Below are 18,714 nucleotides of genomic sequence, written 5' to 3' on the forward strand. Positions count from 1 at the left end.
AAGAATAATGTAAGAATTGAAAAATAATTAACGAAACAAAACAAAAATGAGGGAATGTAAGTATATCCATCCGAAAGTGTCAATGATCAAACCTGGAAGGCCTCCCAAATAGGCATCTCTCTGAACACAGCCGGAATGAAAGTGAACTTAAGTTAAATGAGAGCTCTGACCGCCTCCATTGGTTGTCTCAGCGTCTTTCATTCGAGTCCATGAGCAGACCGTAACACACAATGACAAGGCACTCTAACCTGTACGGGGGATTGGGGATTGGCATATATTCCCAGATAAACTTCTCTGCGTCCAAAACCGAGGAGAGACAAATCTTCTCACCGGAAAGTGGGGTAATTCTTAGTCTTGCAGGGAAGAGCAAGGCTGGGTGAAGATGGAGTTTGTCGAGTTTGGTCATGACTTCTCTGTAGCCGGCGCAGTGCTTTGCCACATCGGGCGCATAATCCTCATAGACACGGAAGGGGTGCCCTTTATGTAACAGGTTAACCCTCATTTGAGCCTCGCGCAGGATAATATCCTTGGTCTTGAAACTGTGACAACAGATGATTACTGGGCGAGGACGTTGGCCCGGTCCAGGCACTGGGACAAGGGCGCGATGTGCACGGCCCAGCTGGGGATCCGAAGCCAAAACATCCGATCCCATTGCATCCTTCAATAGCTTGGCGAAGAAGTCGGTGGGGCGAGAGCCCGCCTCCACCCCCTCTGCCAGACCAACAACGTGAAGGTTATTACGTCTGGATCGGCCCTCCAGGTCGACCACTTTCACCGAAAGCCTCTGCACACTATCCTGCAATGACGTGCATAGCGTCTCTAACTCGCCGATCCTACCAGCGTTGAAATCAGAAGCTTTCTCAAGGTCCACAATACTCTGGCCCTGCTAAGCGACCGTTCGAATGGTGCTCTCGATTTTGGTGTCCAGTTCAGCAATATTGGCCTTAAGATCTTCAGCTAAGGCAACATGTAGTTCTCCCAAAGCGGGGGTAAGTTCTGTAAGTGTCACGTTGTTACCTGTGCCTTCCGCCATGTCTGTCTCGTTGTTTGGTGGGGAGTAGGCCTCCGATGTGGATTTATTGTCCTTTGGTGGTGTCGTGACATTGTATTAGTTAATGTGACAACTGTTGTTCATCGAATGATTAAAGTTTCTAATTGCGTGATTAACTGAATCAAGCAATTATTAACTCATTAACCTGGGGCACCATGGGAAAACTATTTTTTATTGAGTTTCTATTTCCAAAATGAACTCAAAGAATATCAGAATATCGATTTTACAACAGCCGCTAATTAACCAGTTGCCTCTACCAATCTCATTCTGATAGCCCGTGAATCTGCACGGACCCGGGTCTCACCAATGAATTCGTACCACACCAATCTTAGTTGAATATTTATTTACTAAAAAGCAAAAATTATGAAAAAAGATACACGTAGACAAAACACATTATAAGATATTGATTAGAACTTAGTATAACGGGCCAACACACTATGGCGCGTGTTACCCACAATGGGGATTTCAATAGAGAGAGAAAACAGAAAGTACACAAGATAAATATACATTTGGGTGAATTTGTCAGTTATGCTATTCTAACCCTAGCCTTGCCCCAAACTGCCGCTCTTATAGGTCAGAATATAAGGATGTAATTATGTGGGGATGATCTCCAAGGATTCTCTGCTACTCCGGCGCACCTCTCTGAGAGTCCTCCCGATGTCAGTGTCCTTTTTGGCTTAGGAGTCTGTTCCCTCACCCTTTAATCTGGAAGGGGTCTTCTAAAGACAGACAGCTCTGTATAGCTCAGAGCTCACACAGCATAGGAATGAAATCCTTCAGATACCCCGTTTCGATGGCAGATGGAGGCTAGGTGGTTCGACTTGAATTCACCCGCTTAGAGACAGCTACTCATCCGTAGCTTGGGTAGAAAAGGATTTATTTGTCCTCAAACTTGCGTTGCGTTCTGTGTTCGTTGACTTTTTAGACCTTGCTGGAGCTGCGGTCACGTAGTCCTCCTGTAAATTCTATACTCACAGGTTTTATACCCTTGGGTCAGAAGTGGGCGTAACCGCCTTTAGGGCAATTCTCTGGGCGTACCAAATTAATGAGACAAGGTCTAGATTTTATTCAAATCCAATTTTAGACAACTAACTTAACATTTCATCTTCCCCAAAACATTCTCTTTGATTTGGATATTTTCCATACAATTTAAAATGTATAAACATCAAACATCTACTAGGAAAACTCTTCACGTTGCAATTTTTTCGTAATAACGGCATCTATTAACCTTTAATAACACAACAAAAATGCCATACATTTTCATATTCCATCTATCGTCATGACCACCATTGTGGCTGATGGAAACCATTGTTCCAAAGTCCCTTTATTTCATGTTTAATGTTCTGAGGCTGGTCTTACTGGCAGCAATATCCTTGCCTGTGAAGCCCTTTTTGTGCAAAGCAATGATGACAGCACGTGTTTCCTTGTAGGTAACCATGGCTGACTGAGGAAGAACAATGATTCCAAGCACAACCCTCCTTTTGAAGTTTCCAGTCTGTTATTCGAACTCTATCAGCATGGCAGAGTGATCTCCAGCTTTGTCCTCGTCAACACTGTTTACGAGAGAATCACTGACGTGATGTCAGCTGGTCCTTTTGTGGCAGAGCTGAAATGCAGTGGAAATGTTATTTTGAGATTCAGTTCATTTGCATGGCAAAGAGGGACTTTGCAATTAAATAAAATAAAATAAAAATGTATTTGTCACATACAAATGGTTAGCAGATGTTAATGCGAGAGTAGCAAAATGCCTGTGCTTCTAGTTCCGACAATGCAGTAACGAATCATCTAACCTAACAATTCCACAACTACTACCTTATACACACAAGTGTAAGGGGATAAAGAATATGTACATAAAGATATATGAATGAGTGATGGTACAGAACGGCATAAACAAGATGCAGTAGATGGTATCGAGTACAGTATATACATATGAGATGAGTAATGTAGGGTATGTAAACAAAGTGGCATAGTTTAAAGTGGCAAGTGATACATGTATTACATAAAGATGCAGTAGATGATATAGAGCACAGTATATACAGTGGGGAGAACAACTATTTGATACATTGCGGATTTTGCAGGTTTTCCTACTTACAAAGCATGTAGAGGTCTGTAATTTTTATCATAGGTACACTTCAACTGTGAGAGACGGATTCTAAAACAAAAATCCAGAAAATCACATTGTATGATGATGAGTGATTTTTAAGTAATTAATTTGCATTTTATTGCATGACATAAGTATTTGATCACCTACCAACGAGTAAGAATTCCGGCTCTCACAGACCTGTTAGTTTTTCTTTAAGAAGCCCTCCTGTTCTCCACTCATTACCTGTGTTAACTGCACCTGTTTGAACTCGTTACCTGTATAAAAGACACCTGTCCACACACTCAATCAAACAGACTCCAACCTCTCCACAATGGCCAAGACCAGAGAGCTGTGTAAGGACATCAGGGATAATATTGTAGACCTGCACAAGGCTGGGATGGGCTACAGGACAATAGGCAAGCAGCTTGGTGAGAAGGCAACAACTGTTGGCGCAATTATTAGAAAATGGAAGAAGTTCAAGATGACGGTCAATCACCCTCGGTCTGGGGCTCCATGCAAGATCCCACCTCGTGGGGCATCAATGATCATGAGGAAGGTGAGGGATCAGCCCAGAACTACACGGCAGGACCTGGTCAATGACCTGAAGAGAGCTGGGACCACAGTCTCAAAGAAAACCACTAGTAACACACTACGCCGTCATGGATTAAAATCCATGCAATAAAATGCTAATTAATTACTTAAAAATCATACAATGTGATTTTCTGGATTTTTGTTTTAGATTCAGTCTCTCACAGTTGAAGTGTACCTATGATTAAAAAAAATGACAGTGGGAAAACCTGCAAAATCGGCAGTGTATGAAATACTTGTTCTCCCCACTGTACATACCTGTATACATATGAGATGAGTAATGTAGGGTATGTAAACATTATATTATATTAAATGGCATTGTTTAAAGTGGCTAGTGATACATTTTTACATCAATTCCCATTATTAAAGTGGCTGGAGTTGAGTCAGTATGTTGGCAGCAGCCACTCAATGTTAGTGGTGGCTGTTTAACAGTCTGATGGCCTTGAGATAGAAGCTGTTTTTCTGTCTCTCGGCCCCTGCTTTGATGCACCTGTACTGACCTCGCCTTCTGGATGATAGCGGGGTGAACAGGCAGTGGCTCGGGTGGTTGTTGTCCTTGATGATCTTTATGGCCTTCCTGTGACATCGGGTGGTGTAGGTGTCCTGGAGGGCAGGTAGTTTGCCCCCGGTGATGCGTTGTGCAGACCTCACTACCCTCTGGAGAGCCTTACGGTTGTGGGCGGAGCAGTTGCCGTACCAGGCGGTGATACAGCCCGACAGGATGCTCTCGATTGTGCATCTGTAGAAGTTTGTGAGTGCTTTTGGTGACAAGCCAAATTTCTTCAGCCTTCTGAGGTTGAAGAGGCGCTGCTGCACCTTCTTCGCAACGCTGTCTGTGTGGGTGGACCAATTCAGTTTGTCCGTGATGTATAAGCCGAGGAACTTAAAACGTACTACCCTCTACACTACTTTCCAGTCGATGTGGATAGGGTGGTGCTCCGTCTGCGGTTTTCTGAAGTACACAATCATCTCCTTTGTTTTGTTGACATTGAGTGTGAGGTTATTTTCCTGACACCACACTCCGATGGCCCTCATCTGCTCCCTGTAGGCCGTTTCATCGTTGTTGGTAATCAAGCCTACCACTGTAGTGTCGTCCACAAACTTGATGATTGACTTGGAGGCGTGCATGGCCACGCAGTCGTGGGTGAACAGGGAGTACAGGAGGGGGCTGAGCATGTACCGCTGTGTTGAGGATCAGTGAAGTGGAGGTGTTGTTTCCTACCTTCCCCACCTGGGGATGGCCTGTCAGGAAGTCCAGGACCCAGTTGCCCAGAGCCCTGAGTTTAATGATGAGCTTGGTGTCAGGTGCGTGAATGAGGACCCAAAAGCGAATTAACAAACAGAGTTTCTTTAATGATGAACACACGTGGGCTCAGATGGACAGGTAGATTCCGACAGGACAGGACAAGGTTGCAGCAAACACGATGATAGTCTGGTTCAGGCATGAGACACACAAACAAGAATCCGACAAAGACAGGAGCAGAAACAGAGAGAGATATAGGGACCTAATCAGAGGGAAAAAGGGAACAGGTGGGAAAGGGGGTGAATGAGGTAGTCAGAGAAGACAAGGAACAGCTGGGGGAAAGAGGGACAGAAACGGTAACCTAGTACGACCAGCAGAGGGAGACAGGGTGAAAGGAAAGGACAGAAACAAGACACAACATGACAGTACATGACAGTACCCCCCCACTCACCGAGCGCCTCCTGGCGCACTCGAGGAGGAAGCCTGGCGGCAACGGAGGAAATCATCGATCAGCGCACGGTCCAGCACGTCCCGAGAGGGAACCCAACTCCTCTCCTCAGGACCGTACCCCTCCCAATCTACGAGGTACTGGTGACCACGGCCCCGAGGACGCATGTCCAAAATCCTACGGACCCTGTAGATGGGTGCGCCCTCGACAAGGATGGGGGGGGGGGGGGAAGACGAGCGGGGGCGCGAAGAACGGGCTTGATACAGGAGACATGGAAGACCGGGTGGACGCGACGAAGGTATCGCGGAAGAAGAAGTCGAACTGCGACAGGATTAATGACCCGAGAAATACGGAACGGACCAATGAACCGCGGGGTCAACTTGCGAGAAGCCGTCTTAAGGGGAAGGTTCTGAGTGGAGAGCCAAACTCTCTGACCGCGACAATATCTAGGACTCTTAGTTCTACGCTTATTAGCAGCCCTCACAGTCTGCGTCCTATAACGGCAAAGTGCAGACCTGACCCTCTTCCAGGTGCGCTCGCAACGTTGGACAAAAGCCTGAGCGGAGGGGACGCTGGACTCGGCGAACTGAGATGAGAACAGCGGAGGCTGGTACCCGAGGCTACTCTGAAAAGGAGATAGCCCGGTCGCAGACGAAGGAAGCGAGTTGTGGGCGTATTCTGCCCAGGGAAGCTGTTCTGACCAAGACGCAGGGTTGCGAAAAGAAAGACTGCGTAAGATGCGACCAATAGTCTGATTGGCCCGTTCTGCTTGACCGTTAGACTGGGGGTGAAAGCCGGAAGAGAGACTGACGGAAGCCCCAATCAAACGGCAAAACTCCCTCCAAAATTGAGACGTGAATTGCGGACCTCTGTCCGAAACGACGTCTGACGGAAGGCCATGAATTCTGAAAACATTCTCGATGATGATTTGTGCCGTCTCTTTAGCAGAAGGAAGCTTAGCAAGGGGAATGAAATGAGCCGCCTTAGAGAACCTATCGACAACCGTAAGAATAACAGTCTTCCCCGCTGACGAAGGCAGTCCGGTGACAAAATCTAAGGCGATGTGAGACCACGGTCGAGAGGGAATGGGAAGCGGCCTGAGACGGCCGGCAGGAGGGGAGTTACCGGACTTAGTCTGCGCGCAGACCGAACAAGCAGCCACGAAACGACGCGTGTCATGCTCCCGGGTGGGCCACCAAAAACGCTGGCGAATGGAAGCAAGCGTACCCCGAACGCCAGGGTGGCCGGCTAACTTGGCAGAGTGAGCCCACTGAAGAACGGCCAGACGAGTAGGAACGGGAACGAAAAGAAGGTTCCTAGGACAAGCGCGCGGCGACGGAGTGTGAGTGAGCGCTTGCTTTACCTGCCTCTCAATTCCCCAGACAGTCAACCCGACAACACGCCCCTCAGGGAGAATCCCCTCGGGGTCAGTGGAGGCTACTGAAGAACTGAAGAGACGAGATAAAGCATCAGGCTTGGTGTTCTTAGAGCCCGGGCGATAAGAAATCACGAACTCGAAACGAGCGAAAAACAGCGCCCAACGCGCCTGACGCGCATTAAGTCGTTTGGCAGAACGGATGTACTCAAGGTTCCTATGGTCAGTCCAAACGACAAAAGGAACGGTCGCCCCCTCCAACCACTGTCGCCATTCGCCTAGGGCTAACCGGATGGCGAGCAGTTCGCGGTTTCCCACATCATAGTTACGTTCCGACGGCGACAGGCGATGAGAAAAATACGCGCATGGGTGGACCTTGTCGTCAGAGAGGAAGCGCTGAGAAAGAATGGCTCCCACGCCCACCTCTGACGCGTCAACCTCGACAACGAACTGTCTAGTGACGTCAGGTGTAACAAGGATAGGTGCGGATGTAAAACGATTCTTGAGGAGATCAAAAGCTCCCTGGGCGGAAACGGACCACTTAAAGCACGTTTTGACAGAAGTAAGGGCTGTGAGAGGAGCTGCCACCTGACCGAAATTGCGGATGAAACGACGATAGAAGTTCGCGAAGCCGAGAAAGCGCTGCAGCTCGACGCGTGACTTAGGGACGGGCCAATCAATGACAGCTTGGACCTTAGCGGGATCCATCTTAATGCCTTCAGCGGAAATAACAGAACCGAGAAATGTGACGGAGGAGGCATGAAAAGAGCACTTCTCAGCCTTCACAAAAAGACAATTCTCTAAAAGGCGCTGGAGGACACGTCGAACGTGCTGAACATGAATCTGGAGTGACGGTGAAAAAATCAGGATATCGTCAAGGTAAACGAAAACAAAGATGTTCAGCATGTCTCTCAGGACATCATTGACTAATGCCTGAAAGACAGCTGGAGCGTTAGCGAGGCCGAAAGGAAGAACCCGGTATTCAAAGTGCCCTAACGGAGTGTTAAACGGCGTCTTCCACTCGTCCCCCTCCCTGATGCGCACGAGATGGTAAGCGTTACGAAGGTCCAACTTAGTGAAAAACCTGGCTCCCTGCAGGATCTCGAAGGCTGAAGACATAAGAGGAAGCGGATAACGATTCTTCACTGTTATGTCATTCAGCCCTCGATAATCTATGCAGGGGCGCAGGGACCCGTCCTTCTTCTTAACAAAAAAAAACCCCGCTCCGGCGGGAGAGGAGGAGGGGACTATGGTACCGGCGGCAAGAGCTACAGACAAATAATCTTCGAGAGCCTTACGTTCGGGAGCCGACAGAGAGTATAGTCTACCCCGGGGGGGAGTGGTTCCCGGAAGGAGATCAATACTACAATCATACGACCGGTGTGGAGGAAGAGAGGTGGCCCTGGACCGACTGAACACCGTGCGCAGATCGTGATATTCCTCCGGCACCCCTGTCAAATCACCAGGCTCCTCCTGTGAAGAAGAGACAGAGGAAACAGGAGGGATAGCAGACATTAAACATTTCACATGACAAGAGACGTTCCAGGAGAGGATAGAATTACTAGACCAATTAATGGAAGGATTGTGACAAACTAGCCAGGGATGGCCCAAAACAACAGGTGTAAAAGGTGAACGAAAAATTAAAAAAGAAATGGTTTCGCTATGATTACCAGAAACAGTGAGGGTTAAAGGTAGCGTCTCACGCTGAATCCTGGGGAGAGGACTACCATCCAGGGCGAACAAGGCCGTGGACTCCCTTAACTGTCTGAGAGGAATGTCATGTTCCCGAGCCCAGGTCTCGTCCATAAAACAGCCCTCCGCCCCAGAGTCTATTAAGGCACTGCAGGAAGCTGACGAACCGGTCCAGCGTAGATGGACCGACAAGGTAGTGCAGGATCTTGAAGGAGAGACAGGAGTAGTAGCGCTCACCAGTAGCCCTCCGCTTACTGATGAGCTCTGGCTTTTACTGGACATGAAGTGACAAAATGACCAGCAGAACCGCAATAGAGACAGAGGCGGTTGGTGATTCTCCGTTCCCTCTCCTTAGTCGAGATGCGGATACCTCCCAGCTGCATAGGCTCAGCACCCGAGCCGGCAGAGGAAGATGGTAGTGATGCGGAGAGGGGGGCAACGGAGAACGCGAGCTCCTTTCCACGAGCTCGGTGACGAAGATCAACCCGTCGCTCAATGCGAATAGCGAGTTCAATCAATGAATCCACGCTGGAAGGAACCTCCCGGGAGAGAATCTCATCCTTTACCTCTGCGCGGAGACCCTCCAGAAAACGAGCGAGCAAAGCCGGCTCGTTCCAGCCACTGGAGGCAGCAAGAGTGCGAAACTCAATAGAGTAGTCTGTTATGGATCGATTACCTTGACATAGGGAAGACAGGGCCCTGGAAGCCTCCTCCCCAAAAACAGATCGATCAAAAACCCGTATCATCTCCTCCTTAAAGTCCTGATACTGGTTAGTACACTCAGCCCTTGCCTCCCAGATTGCCGTGCCCCACTCACGAGCCCGTCCAGTAAGGAGAGATATGACGTAGGCGACACGAGCAGTGCTCCTGGCGTAAGTGTTGGGCTGGAGAGAAAACACAATATCACACTGGGTGAGGAACGAGCGGCATTCAGTGGGCTCCCCAGAGTAACACGGCGGGTTATTGATTCTGGGCTCCGGAGATTCGAAAGCCCTGGAAGTGGCCGGTGGATCGAGGCGGAGATGGTGAACCTGTTCTGTGAGGTTGGAGACTTGGGTGGCCAGGGTCTCAACGGCATGTCGAGCAGCAGACAATTCCTGCTCGTGTCTGCCTAGCATCGCTCCCTGGATCTCGACGGCTGAGTGGCGAGGATCCGAAGTCGCTGGGTCCATTCTTGGTCGGATTCTTCTGTCAGGTGCGTGAATGAGGACCCAAAAGCGAATTAACAAACAGAGTTTCTTTAATGATGAACACACGTGGGCTCAGATGGACAGGTAGATTCCGACAGGACAGGACAAGGTTGCAGCAAACACGATGATAGTCTGGTTCAGGCATGAGACACACAAACAAGAATCCGACAAAGACAGGAGCAGAAACAGAGAGAGATATAGGGACCTAATCAGAGGGAAAAAGGGAACAGGTGGGAAAGGGGGTGAATGAGGTAGTCAGAGAAGACAAGGAACAGCTGGGGGAAAGAGGGACAGAAACGGTAACCTAGTACGACCAGCAGAGGGAGACAGGGTGAAAGGAAAGGACAGAAACAAGACACAACATGACAGTACATGACACTTGGAGGGTACTATGGTATTGAATGCAGAGCTATGGTCAATGAATAGCATTCTTATATAGTTATTCCTCTTGTCCAGATGGGATAGTGCAGTGTGCAGTGCGATGTCAATTGCATCTTCTGTAGATCTATTGGAGCGGTAAGCAAATTTAAGTGGGTCTAGGGTGTCAGGTAAGGTAGAGGTGATGTGATCCTTAACTAGCCTCTAAAAGCACTTCATGATGACAGAAGTGAGTGCTACGGGGCGATAGTCATTTAGCTCAGTTACCTTTACTTTCTTGAGTACAGGAACAATGGTGGACACTCCAGCCAGCTGGTCTGCACATGCTCTAAGGATGAGGCTAGGGATTCCGTCTGGGCCGGGAGCCTAGGGTTAACAAGCTTAAATGTCTTACTCACAGGCCTCGTCGGTGGCACTGTGTTATCCTCAAAGAAGATCCGCAAAGAAGGTGTTTAGCTTGTCTGGAAGCAAAACATTGGTGTCCGTGACATGGCTGGTTTTCCCTTTGTAGTCAGTGATTGTCTGTAGACCCTTTGAATTGAATCCTTATGGAGGGAATAACTACACTGTTTGAATTTGGCCATATTTCCAGTTAAATACGGTGGTTTGCACTTTTACGAGTTTTACGGTTTTGCGAGAATGCTGCCATCTATCCACGGTTTCTGGTTTGGGTAGGCTTTAATAGTCATTGTGGGTACAACATCTCCAATACACTTCTTGATGAACTCAGTCACTGTATCTGTGTATTTGTCAATGTTATTCTCAGAGGCTATCCAGAACATATCCAGTCCGCGTGATCAAAACAATCTTGAAGCATGGATTCCAATTGGTCAGACCAGCGTTAAATATACCTTAAACGTGTACTTCCTGTTTGAGTTTCTCAAGATATGTGGTTTCCAGTTTGCATAAAGTCCAGTGTAGTACTTTGAGGGCCGTTGTGGTATCGGCTTGAAGGGGAATACATACGGCTGTGACCATAACCGAAGATAATTCTCTTGGGAGGTACTACGGTCAGCATTTGATTGTGAAGTATTCTAGGTTGTGTGAACAAAAGGACTCTCTCTGTATGTTATCACAATCACACCATGAGTGGTTAATCATGAAATATACACCCCCGCATTTCTTCCTCCCTGAGAGTTCTTTATTCCTGTCTGCGCGATATACTGGGAACCCAGATGCCATAATGGATGGGGAGAGTATTTCCCGAGAGAGCCACGTTTCCACGAAACAGAGTATGGTGCAAGAAATATGTATGCCGCAAAGTTGCTTAGGAGCTAGAAGCAGAGCTGCCATATATGTCGGAGCCATCTTACTACCATAAAGGCCTGATTGATGATGATCTGTAGAGATGGTTGTCCTTCTGGAAGGTTCTCCCATCTCCACAGAGGAACTCTGGAGCTCTGTCAGAGTGACCATCGGGTTCTCAGTCACATCTCGGTCACAAACTTCTTCCATTTAAGAATGATGGAGGCCACTGTGTTCTTGGGGACATTCAATGCTGCAGACATTTTTTGGTACCCTTCCCCAGATCTGTGCCTCGACACAATCCTGTCTCGGAGCTCTACTGACAATTCCTTCGACCTCGTGGCTTGGTTTTTGCTCTGACATGCACTGTCAACTGTGGGACCTTATACAAACAGGTATGTGCCTTTCCAAACATGTCCAGTCAGTTAAATTTACCACAGGTGGACTCTAATCAAGTTATAGAAACATCTCAAGGATGATGAATGGAAACAGGATGCACCTGAGCTCTATTTCGAGTCTCAGGCAAAGGGTCTGAATACTTATGTAAATAGGAAGAAATTAGTAGGGATTTATTTGGTCTTTATTTTATTTTCATGGCAGTACAGAATTGAGCAGATCATGATTGATTGTACATTCCAGCACAATAGGCAGCAGCATGCACTTAAACGATTGTTTGCGGACCGCCATGATATCATAGAAGAAAAAGAGAAGACATGACAGGGGAATTCCTTATAGCGAAGCGACATGCTTTCTTCTGTCCAATGTTTATCAGGTCAGTGCAGATGACAGATACAAGACCAGGACACGAGGATAGGATGCCTGTTAAGACTATTGAGATTCAGCCATAGTTCACATCAACCATAAACAGACAGAAAAATACAGTACATGTATGGGGAAGTATAGAGATGGTTAGATTGGCCAAACTCATCATTACACACACCCTTCCCACCATCCCCCCACTGCACTACAGTTTCACTTCCCCATTGGTCTCTCTGCTTTCTCTTGCTTCAGTATTGCGTGTACTACTATATATTCACACACTCCCTCTTTCTGTATTTTTCCATTTATTTTTTCAAACAGGGCATGTCAACAACCTTAGTTATACCGAGTGTGTGTTAGTGTGCGCTTGTTTGTGCAGAGCTAGCAGCTGATTTCGGACTGAGCATTTCAATCATCTTCCCCAGAACTACTACTGTATGCTGACAAGGCCGGATGGCGGAGAGGGCAGTGCCACAAGAGAACACAGGGATCAATACAGGGATCCAACAGTCCAATGGTCCATACCCTGAAGCCACAGCTGAGAGCCTGGACCTTGAGGATTCGCATCAACAGGGTAAGAAGCACCTGGTTGCTTTCAGTAATTTTCCTTCAAATGGTACTTTAAATAAGTAGCTAAGCAAAGCATGTGTTTGACTCTGCTTGTGTAAGCAGTAATATGACATTTTCATGTGTCTGCCTGTCTGTCTGTCTACTCTGTACGTAGGCGCGTGTGTGTATGACCTGTGTCCAGGCCCCAGTTCATCCTGTATGACCACCAAAGAGCTGCAGCAGCACTGGGGTGCAGTGAAGCACAGACTGAAGCCGGTCAAGCTGTTGTTTGAGATTCCTTCTGCACGCACCATAGCGCAGCACCTGTCCAAATACGTTGTGAGCTCTATTTTATGTACAGCATACAGCCAAGATTGTCAACTGGCAGTCCAAATTCAATTTATTTGACCCCCTCCCAAAGTTTTCTATGCCCAATTTCTAAAATTGGATCTAGTTTTTGTGAATTCTTCACCGTAGTTAGAATTCTTCACCGTAGTTAGTCAGTGTTGCAGGAAAGACAATTCCATATTTTATTGTCTTTTATTGGAAGATAGTCGAGTGATTTTTAATAATAAAGTTGCAAGATATGAGGTTTTCTAAGTTAGAAGTTTGTCCCAATGTTCCTGTGTTCTCCAGGTGTACCAGATCGTGTTGATCCGGTCAGGCAGCTACGACTCCAAGCGAGTGTCTGTCGAGCGTCGCTATAGCGACTTCGTCCACCTCCACCAGCAGCTCCTTGAAGACTTCAGCGAGGAGCTTGAGGAGGTCATACTTCCCCGGAAACTCCTAACTGGAAATTTTAACCCCGAGACCATCTGGGAACGCCGCCTGGCTCTGCGGGACTACCTGGCCCAGCTCTATGCAGTCCATTGCGTCCGACATTCCCACCACTTCCTGGATTTCTTCACTGAGCCCGAGCAAAGACGAGCGCACGGCCTGCTCCGAGCAGGGCAGTTTGGGCCTGCTGTCGCTCTACTAGAGACTGTCCTGGAGCTTCAGGAGAAGATGGGAGGGTGGCAGAGTCCTGTTCTGCTTGTGCCCACGCTGTGTGCCCTTACAGTGTGCCAGAGAGACCTGGAAGAGCCGGAGTCTGCGTTCACCATGGGCCAGAGGGCGCTGCCCACGGTAAGGCGCTATGGGCTGAAGCGCTACAGAGGGCCACTTCTGGAGATGATGGTGGATCTGGGATACCAGTTAGGGCGACCTGTGGCTCAGCTGCAGGAGGAGTTGGTTCAAGTTAGGGATGCAGAGAGGGGACTGTTGTCTTTTCGGTCGCTTAAGGAGTTGGTGGTACAGGAGTTTACCTAGGCCTGATTCAGTTGAGATAAGCATGCACAACTTTAAATTATCCAATGACATCAATAGGGGTTGTGCAAACACTTCCACCGGGGAGAACGTCCTTTAAAGTATAGACTTTATTCAGGAATTATAGACCTAGCCTTCTTTACCAGGGTTGAGCCAATTCCATTTAAATTCAATCAATTCAGGAAGTAGAAATTCCAATTCAAGGGTCTTTTCAATAACATGTATGTTGGAGCACTCTTTTGAACATGTAAATGCAGACATGCCCCCCTGCCACACCCAACTATTTTCTTTCAAAACTGTATTTTAATAATGAAAGATACAACTTACATTTTCCCACTTACACCACCAGGGTCTTAACATATATATATATATATATATATACATATATAAGTATCAATCAAAAGTGTAGACAAAACAACTCATTCAAGGGTTTTTCTTTATTTTTACTATTTTCTACATTGTAGAGTAATAGTATATACATCACAACTATGAAATAACACATATGGAATCATATAGTACCCCCAAAAAGTGTTAAATCAAAATATGTTTTATATATACGATTCTTCAAAGTAGCCACCCTTTGCCTTGATGACAGTTTTGAACACTCCTGGCATTCTCTCAACCAGCTTCATGAGGAATGCCATTCCAACAGTTTTGAATTAGTTCCTACATATGCCGAGCACTTGTTGGCTGCTTTTTCTTCACTCTGCGGTCCAACTCATCCCAAACCATCTCAATTGGGTTGAGGTTGGGTGATTGTGGAGGCCAGGTCATCTGATCACTGTCCTTCTTGGTCAAATAGCCCTTACACAGCCTGGAGGTGTGTTGGGCCATTGTCCTGTTGAAAATCAAATGATAGTCTCACTAAGTGCAAACCCGATGGGATGGCGTATCACTGCAGAATGCTGTGTTAGCCATGCTGGTTAAGTGTGCCTTGAATTCTAAATAAATCACCTACAGTATCACCATCACACCTCCTCCTCCATGCTTCACGGTGGGAGCCACCCATGCGGAGATCATCCATTCACATACTCTGCATCTTACAAAGACTCAGCCGTTGGAACCAAAAATCTCAAATTTGGACTCATCAGACCAAAGGACAGATCTCCACCGGTCTAATGTCCATTGCTTGTCTTTCTTGGACCAAGGAAGTCTCTTCTTCTTATTGGTGTCCTTTAGTAGGGGTTTCTTTGCATCAATTCGACAATGAAGGCCTAATTCACGCAGTCTCTTTGAACAGTTGATGTTGAGATGTATCTGTTACTTCAACTCTGTGAAGCATTTATTTGGGCTGCAATCTGAGTTGCAGTTAACTCTAATGAACTTATCCTCTGCAGCAGAGGTAACTCTGGGTCTTCCATTCCTGTGGCAGTCCTCATGAGAGCCAGTTTTATCATAGCGCTTGATGGTTTTTGCAACTGCACTTGAAGAAACTTTAGAAATTCTTGACTGACCTTCATGTTTTAAAGTAATGATGGACTGTCATTTCTCTTCACTTATTTGAGCTGTTCTTGCCATAATATGGATTGGTATTTTACCAAATAGGGCTATCTTCTGTATACCATTCCGATCTCAAAAGCATTGACAAAGGAAGAAATCCCACAAATTAACCTGTTAATTGAAATGCATTCTTGGTGACTACCTCATGAAGATCGTTGAAAGAATGCCAAGAGTGCAAAGCTGTCATCAAGGCAAAGGGTGGCTACTTTATAAAATGTATAATTTATAAAATATAAAAATATAAAATATATTTTGATTTGTTTAACACTTTTTTGGTTACTACATGATTCCATATGTGTTATTTCATTGTTTTGATGTCTTCACTATTATTCTACAATGTAGAAAATAGTCAAAATAAAGAAAAGCCCTTGAATGAGTAGGTGTCTTTTGACTGGTACTGTGTGTGTGTACACAGACACACACACTCATATATATTCATTCATCTACATTCCACCAAAATAGAATTAGCTAAATGAAAACTATCAATGTGAATAATATGAAAATACAATTCAATGAAGGAATTGTACATTTCCTGTTGAGAATGAGGAGAAAAACAAAACAAAATGACATTCAACAAAACAAAAAGGTTCAGAGCAATAAGATAAACAAGTTTTCCTATTCTTTTTCAAATTGGTTGGAAAAAGACATTTTTTGTTTTGCATGAAATGTTGACTGGTTTTGAATTGGCATAGACATTAGGCAATGGCATCAACATACTGAATACATATTTTTATCAAATTAAGCATTTTGTTAAATTAAGATGCACGTTTGTGGCTTGGCTGCTCAAAAAAAAACAAATTCAGTGTTGAAATGAATGAGCAGTGAGCACATCAAATACATTTTCAGTGAACAAAACATTGTTTAGTCAGCGTTTGTTCTATTCTAATCGCATAGAATAAAGAAGTTTGAAGAACTCAATGGTTCAGAGCGGTAGTACTTTACACAATAACAGCTACAGACTGGGAAATGTCATTTATTTCACAACATCCTCTCATTGATCCATATTATCACTTGTAAAATAACAAGCTACACTACATGACAAAGTATGTGGACACCTGCTCGTCAAACATGTCTTTCCAAAATCATGGGCTTTAATATGGTGTTGGTCCCCCTCTACTGCTATAATAAATAGATTTCTCTCTTCTGGGAAGGCTTTCCACTAGATGTTGGAACATTGCTGCAGGGACTTGCATCCATTCAGCCATGAGCATTAGTGAGGTCGGACATTGATGTTGGGCGATTAGGCCTGGCTCGCAGACGGCGTTCCAATTCATCCCAAGGATGTTTGATGGGTTTGAGGTCAGGGCTCTGTGCAGGCCAGTCAAGTTCTTCCAATCTCAACAAACCATTTCTGTATGGACCTCACTTTGTGCACGAGGGCATTGTCAAGCTGAAACAAAGGGCCTTCCCAAAACCGTTACCACACAAGTTGGAAGCACAGAATCGTCTAGAATGTCATTGTATGCTGTAGCATTAAGATTTCTCTTCACTGGAACTAAGAAGACTAGCCCAAACCATGAAAAACAACCCTAGAACATTAGTCCTTTTCCACCAAACTTTACAGTTGCCACTATGCAATGGGGCTGGGAGCGTTCTCCTGGCATCCACCAAACCCAGATCTGTTTATCCCACTGCCAGTGGGTGAAGCATGATTCATCACTCCAGAGAACGTGTTTCCACTGCTCCAGAGTCCATTGGCGGCAAGCTTTACAACACTCCAGCCGACGCTTGGCATTGTGATCTTAGGCTTGTGTGCGGCTCCTCGGCCATGGAACCCCATTTCATGAAGCTCCCGACGAACAGTTCTTACGCTGACGTTGCTTCCAGAAGCAGTTTGGAACTCGGTAGTGAGTGTTGCAACCAAGGACAGACGATTTCTACGTGCTACAGCACTTGGCTGTCCTGTTCTGTGAGCTTGTGTGACCTACCACTTCGCGGCTGAGCCGTTGTTGCTCCTAGACATTTCCACTTCACAATAAAAGCACTTACAGTTGACCGGGTCAGCTCTAGCAGGGCAGAAATGTGATGAACTGACTTCTTGTAAACGTGGCCTCCTATTCCGGTTCTATGATGAAAGTCACTGAACTCAAGTAAGGCCATTCAACTGCCAATGTTTGTCTATGGTGTCATGACGTTGCCCTCTGAGTACAGCGAGCACCATCCCCCGCTCTCTGCTTCTACAACCAGACTGCTGTGGTCAGAGGTCGTAAATTCCTGAGAAGACCTCATGGACACACAGTTATAGAGTAGTTTTTCATGGAGACAAAGGAAATTCTTCCACCTCACAGAACTTGAGGTACAAACAAATTTCATGTTCCAGAGAAAGTGTAAAAGATCGGTGAAGAATCCAGCTACGAACTGGTCCGTTTGGCACAACTTGGGAAGCTCAAAAGACGGTGTGGCCACATTACCATAACACTGTTTATATAATAGCCTCAGATATGAGGTTTACGTCTAATTGTTGAATGAGATAAATGAGTGAGTATGATACTGTTTGTATAATTGTGTAATATGGTTTTGTACTGTTTAATGAAGAAAAATATAATTCCCTTTTGATTTTAATTAAATCAGAGGATCGCCCCTGAGCCCAGTTAGGGTCAGACATCCTGGGACAGCCCTTTTCTGCCATTCCGAATAAAACCCAACTTTGAGAAATGATCACCAGACCAGACTCAATTACGAGATGGCTAAAGGTTGTCTTTTAACCATACCACGTGGTTAAACTCTTAAGACTATTGATACCGACAGAATAAGAACAAGTCTTTGATATTGCTTACTAGTCTGCAGCTAGGAATTTGGCATCATTGAACGCAAAGAACGACAACCGCTGAAACATCCATTCTATAATGAATGTCACTTTAAAATATCCCCTCTAACCAAGACAGAGAGAGAGAGAGGGAGATGGACAATTCTTCAAAATAAATACTTTTCACCAGCAATCAAGACGACACACTGAGCGTAAATATATATGTTGATTGCAATTGTTCCCGAATGAGTGAGTGTTCATGTGTAAAGGATTAGCATTTTAATTGTTATAATTATTAACTCTGTAGTGACTTCTTGGTAAACCCCACTCCCCTTTTGTCTAACAAGCCGCCATGCCGGTTCAGCCCACTAGGGCACATTCTCCTATCATTTCTTGTAACCATATTTACTGTTTGTTTATGCATTTCTGTGAATTACTTAGTAATAAATAAATGATTTAAGACAATTGATGTATGGATGACTCATAGTGAAGACTGGGTTTGTGCAGATAACCAACAATTTACGACATGAGGTAACGTGACTAACGTGAGGTAAAGTAAATA

The 18,714-nt window shown here is 45.8% G+C and overlaps 1 protein-coding gene across 1 annotated transcript; it reads left to right on the top strand.

Annotated features, from left to right (window-relative positions):
* Positions 1-12,274: 12,274 nt before the first annotated feature.
* Positions 12,275-14,414, top strand: snx20 (sorting nexin 20). The gene is made up of 3 exons (XM_021576253.2): positions 12,275-12,626; positions 12,777-12,940; positions 13,238-14,414. The coding sequence occupies exons 1-3, from the start codon at positions 12,506-12,508 to the stop codon at positions 13,907-13,909; spliced, it is 957 nt and encodes a 318-aa protein (XP_021431928.2). The 5' UTR covers positions 12,275-12,505; the 3' UTR covers positions 13,910-14,414.
* The last annotated feature ends 4,300 nt before the right edge of the window (positions 14,415-18,714 follow it).

The sequence above is a fragment of the Oncorhynchus mykiss genome, chromosome 2, assembly GCF_013265735.2.
Source record: "Oncorhynchus mykiss isolate Arlee chromosome 2, USDA_OmykA_1.1, whole genome shotgun sequence".
Classification (NCBI taxonomy): domain Eukaryota; kingdom Metazoa; phylum Chordata; class Actinopteri; order Salmoniformes; family Salmonidae; genus Oncorhynchus; species Oncorhynchus mykiss.

Bases quoted from the DNA above. Each gene is read 5' to 3' on its own strand.
- snx20 (XM_021576253.2), top strand. From the start codon at position 12,506: ATGGCGGAGAGGGCAGTGCCACAAGAGAACACAGGGATCAATACAGGG. The intron at 12,627-12,776 runs GTAAGAAGCACC...CTCTGTACGTAG, and splicing joins TGAGGATTCGCATCAACAGG to GCGCGTGTGTGTATGACCTG. The intron at 12,941-13,237 runs GTGAGCTCTATT...TGTGTTCTCCAG, and splicing joins AGCACCTGTCCAAATACGTT to GTGTACCAGATCGTGTTGAT.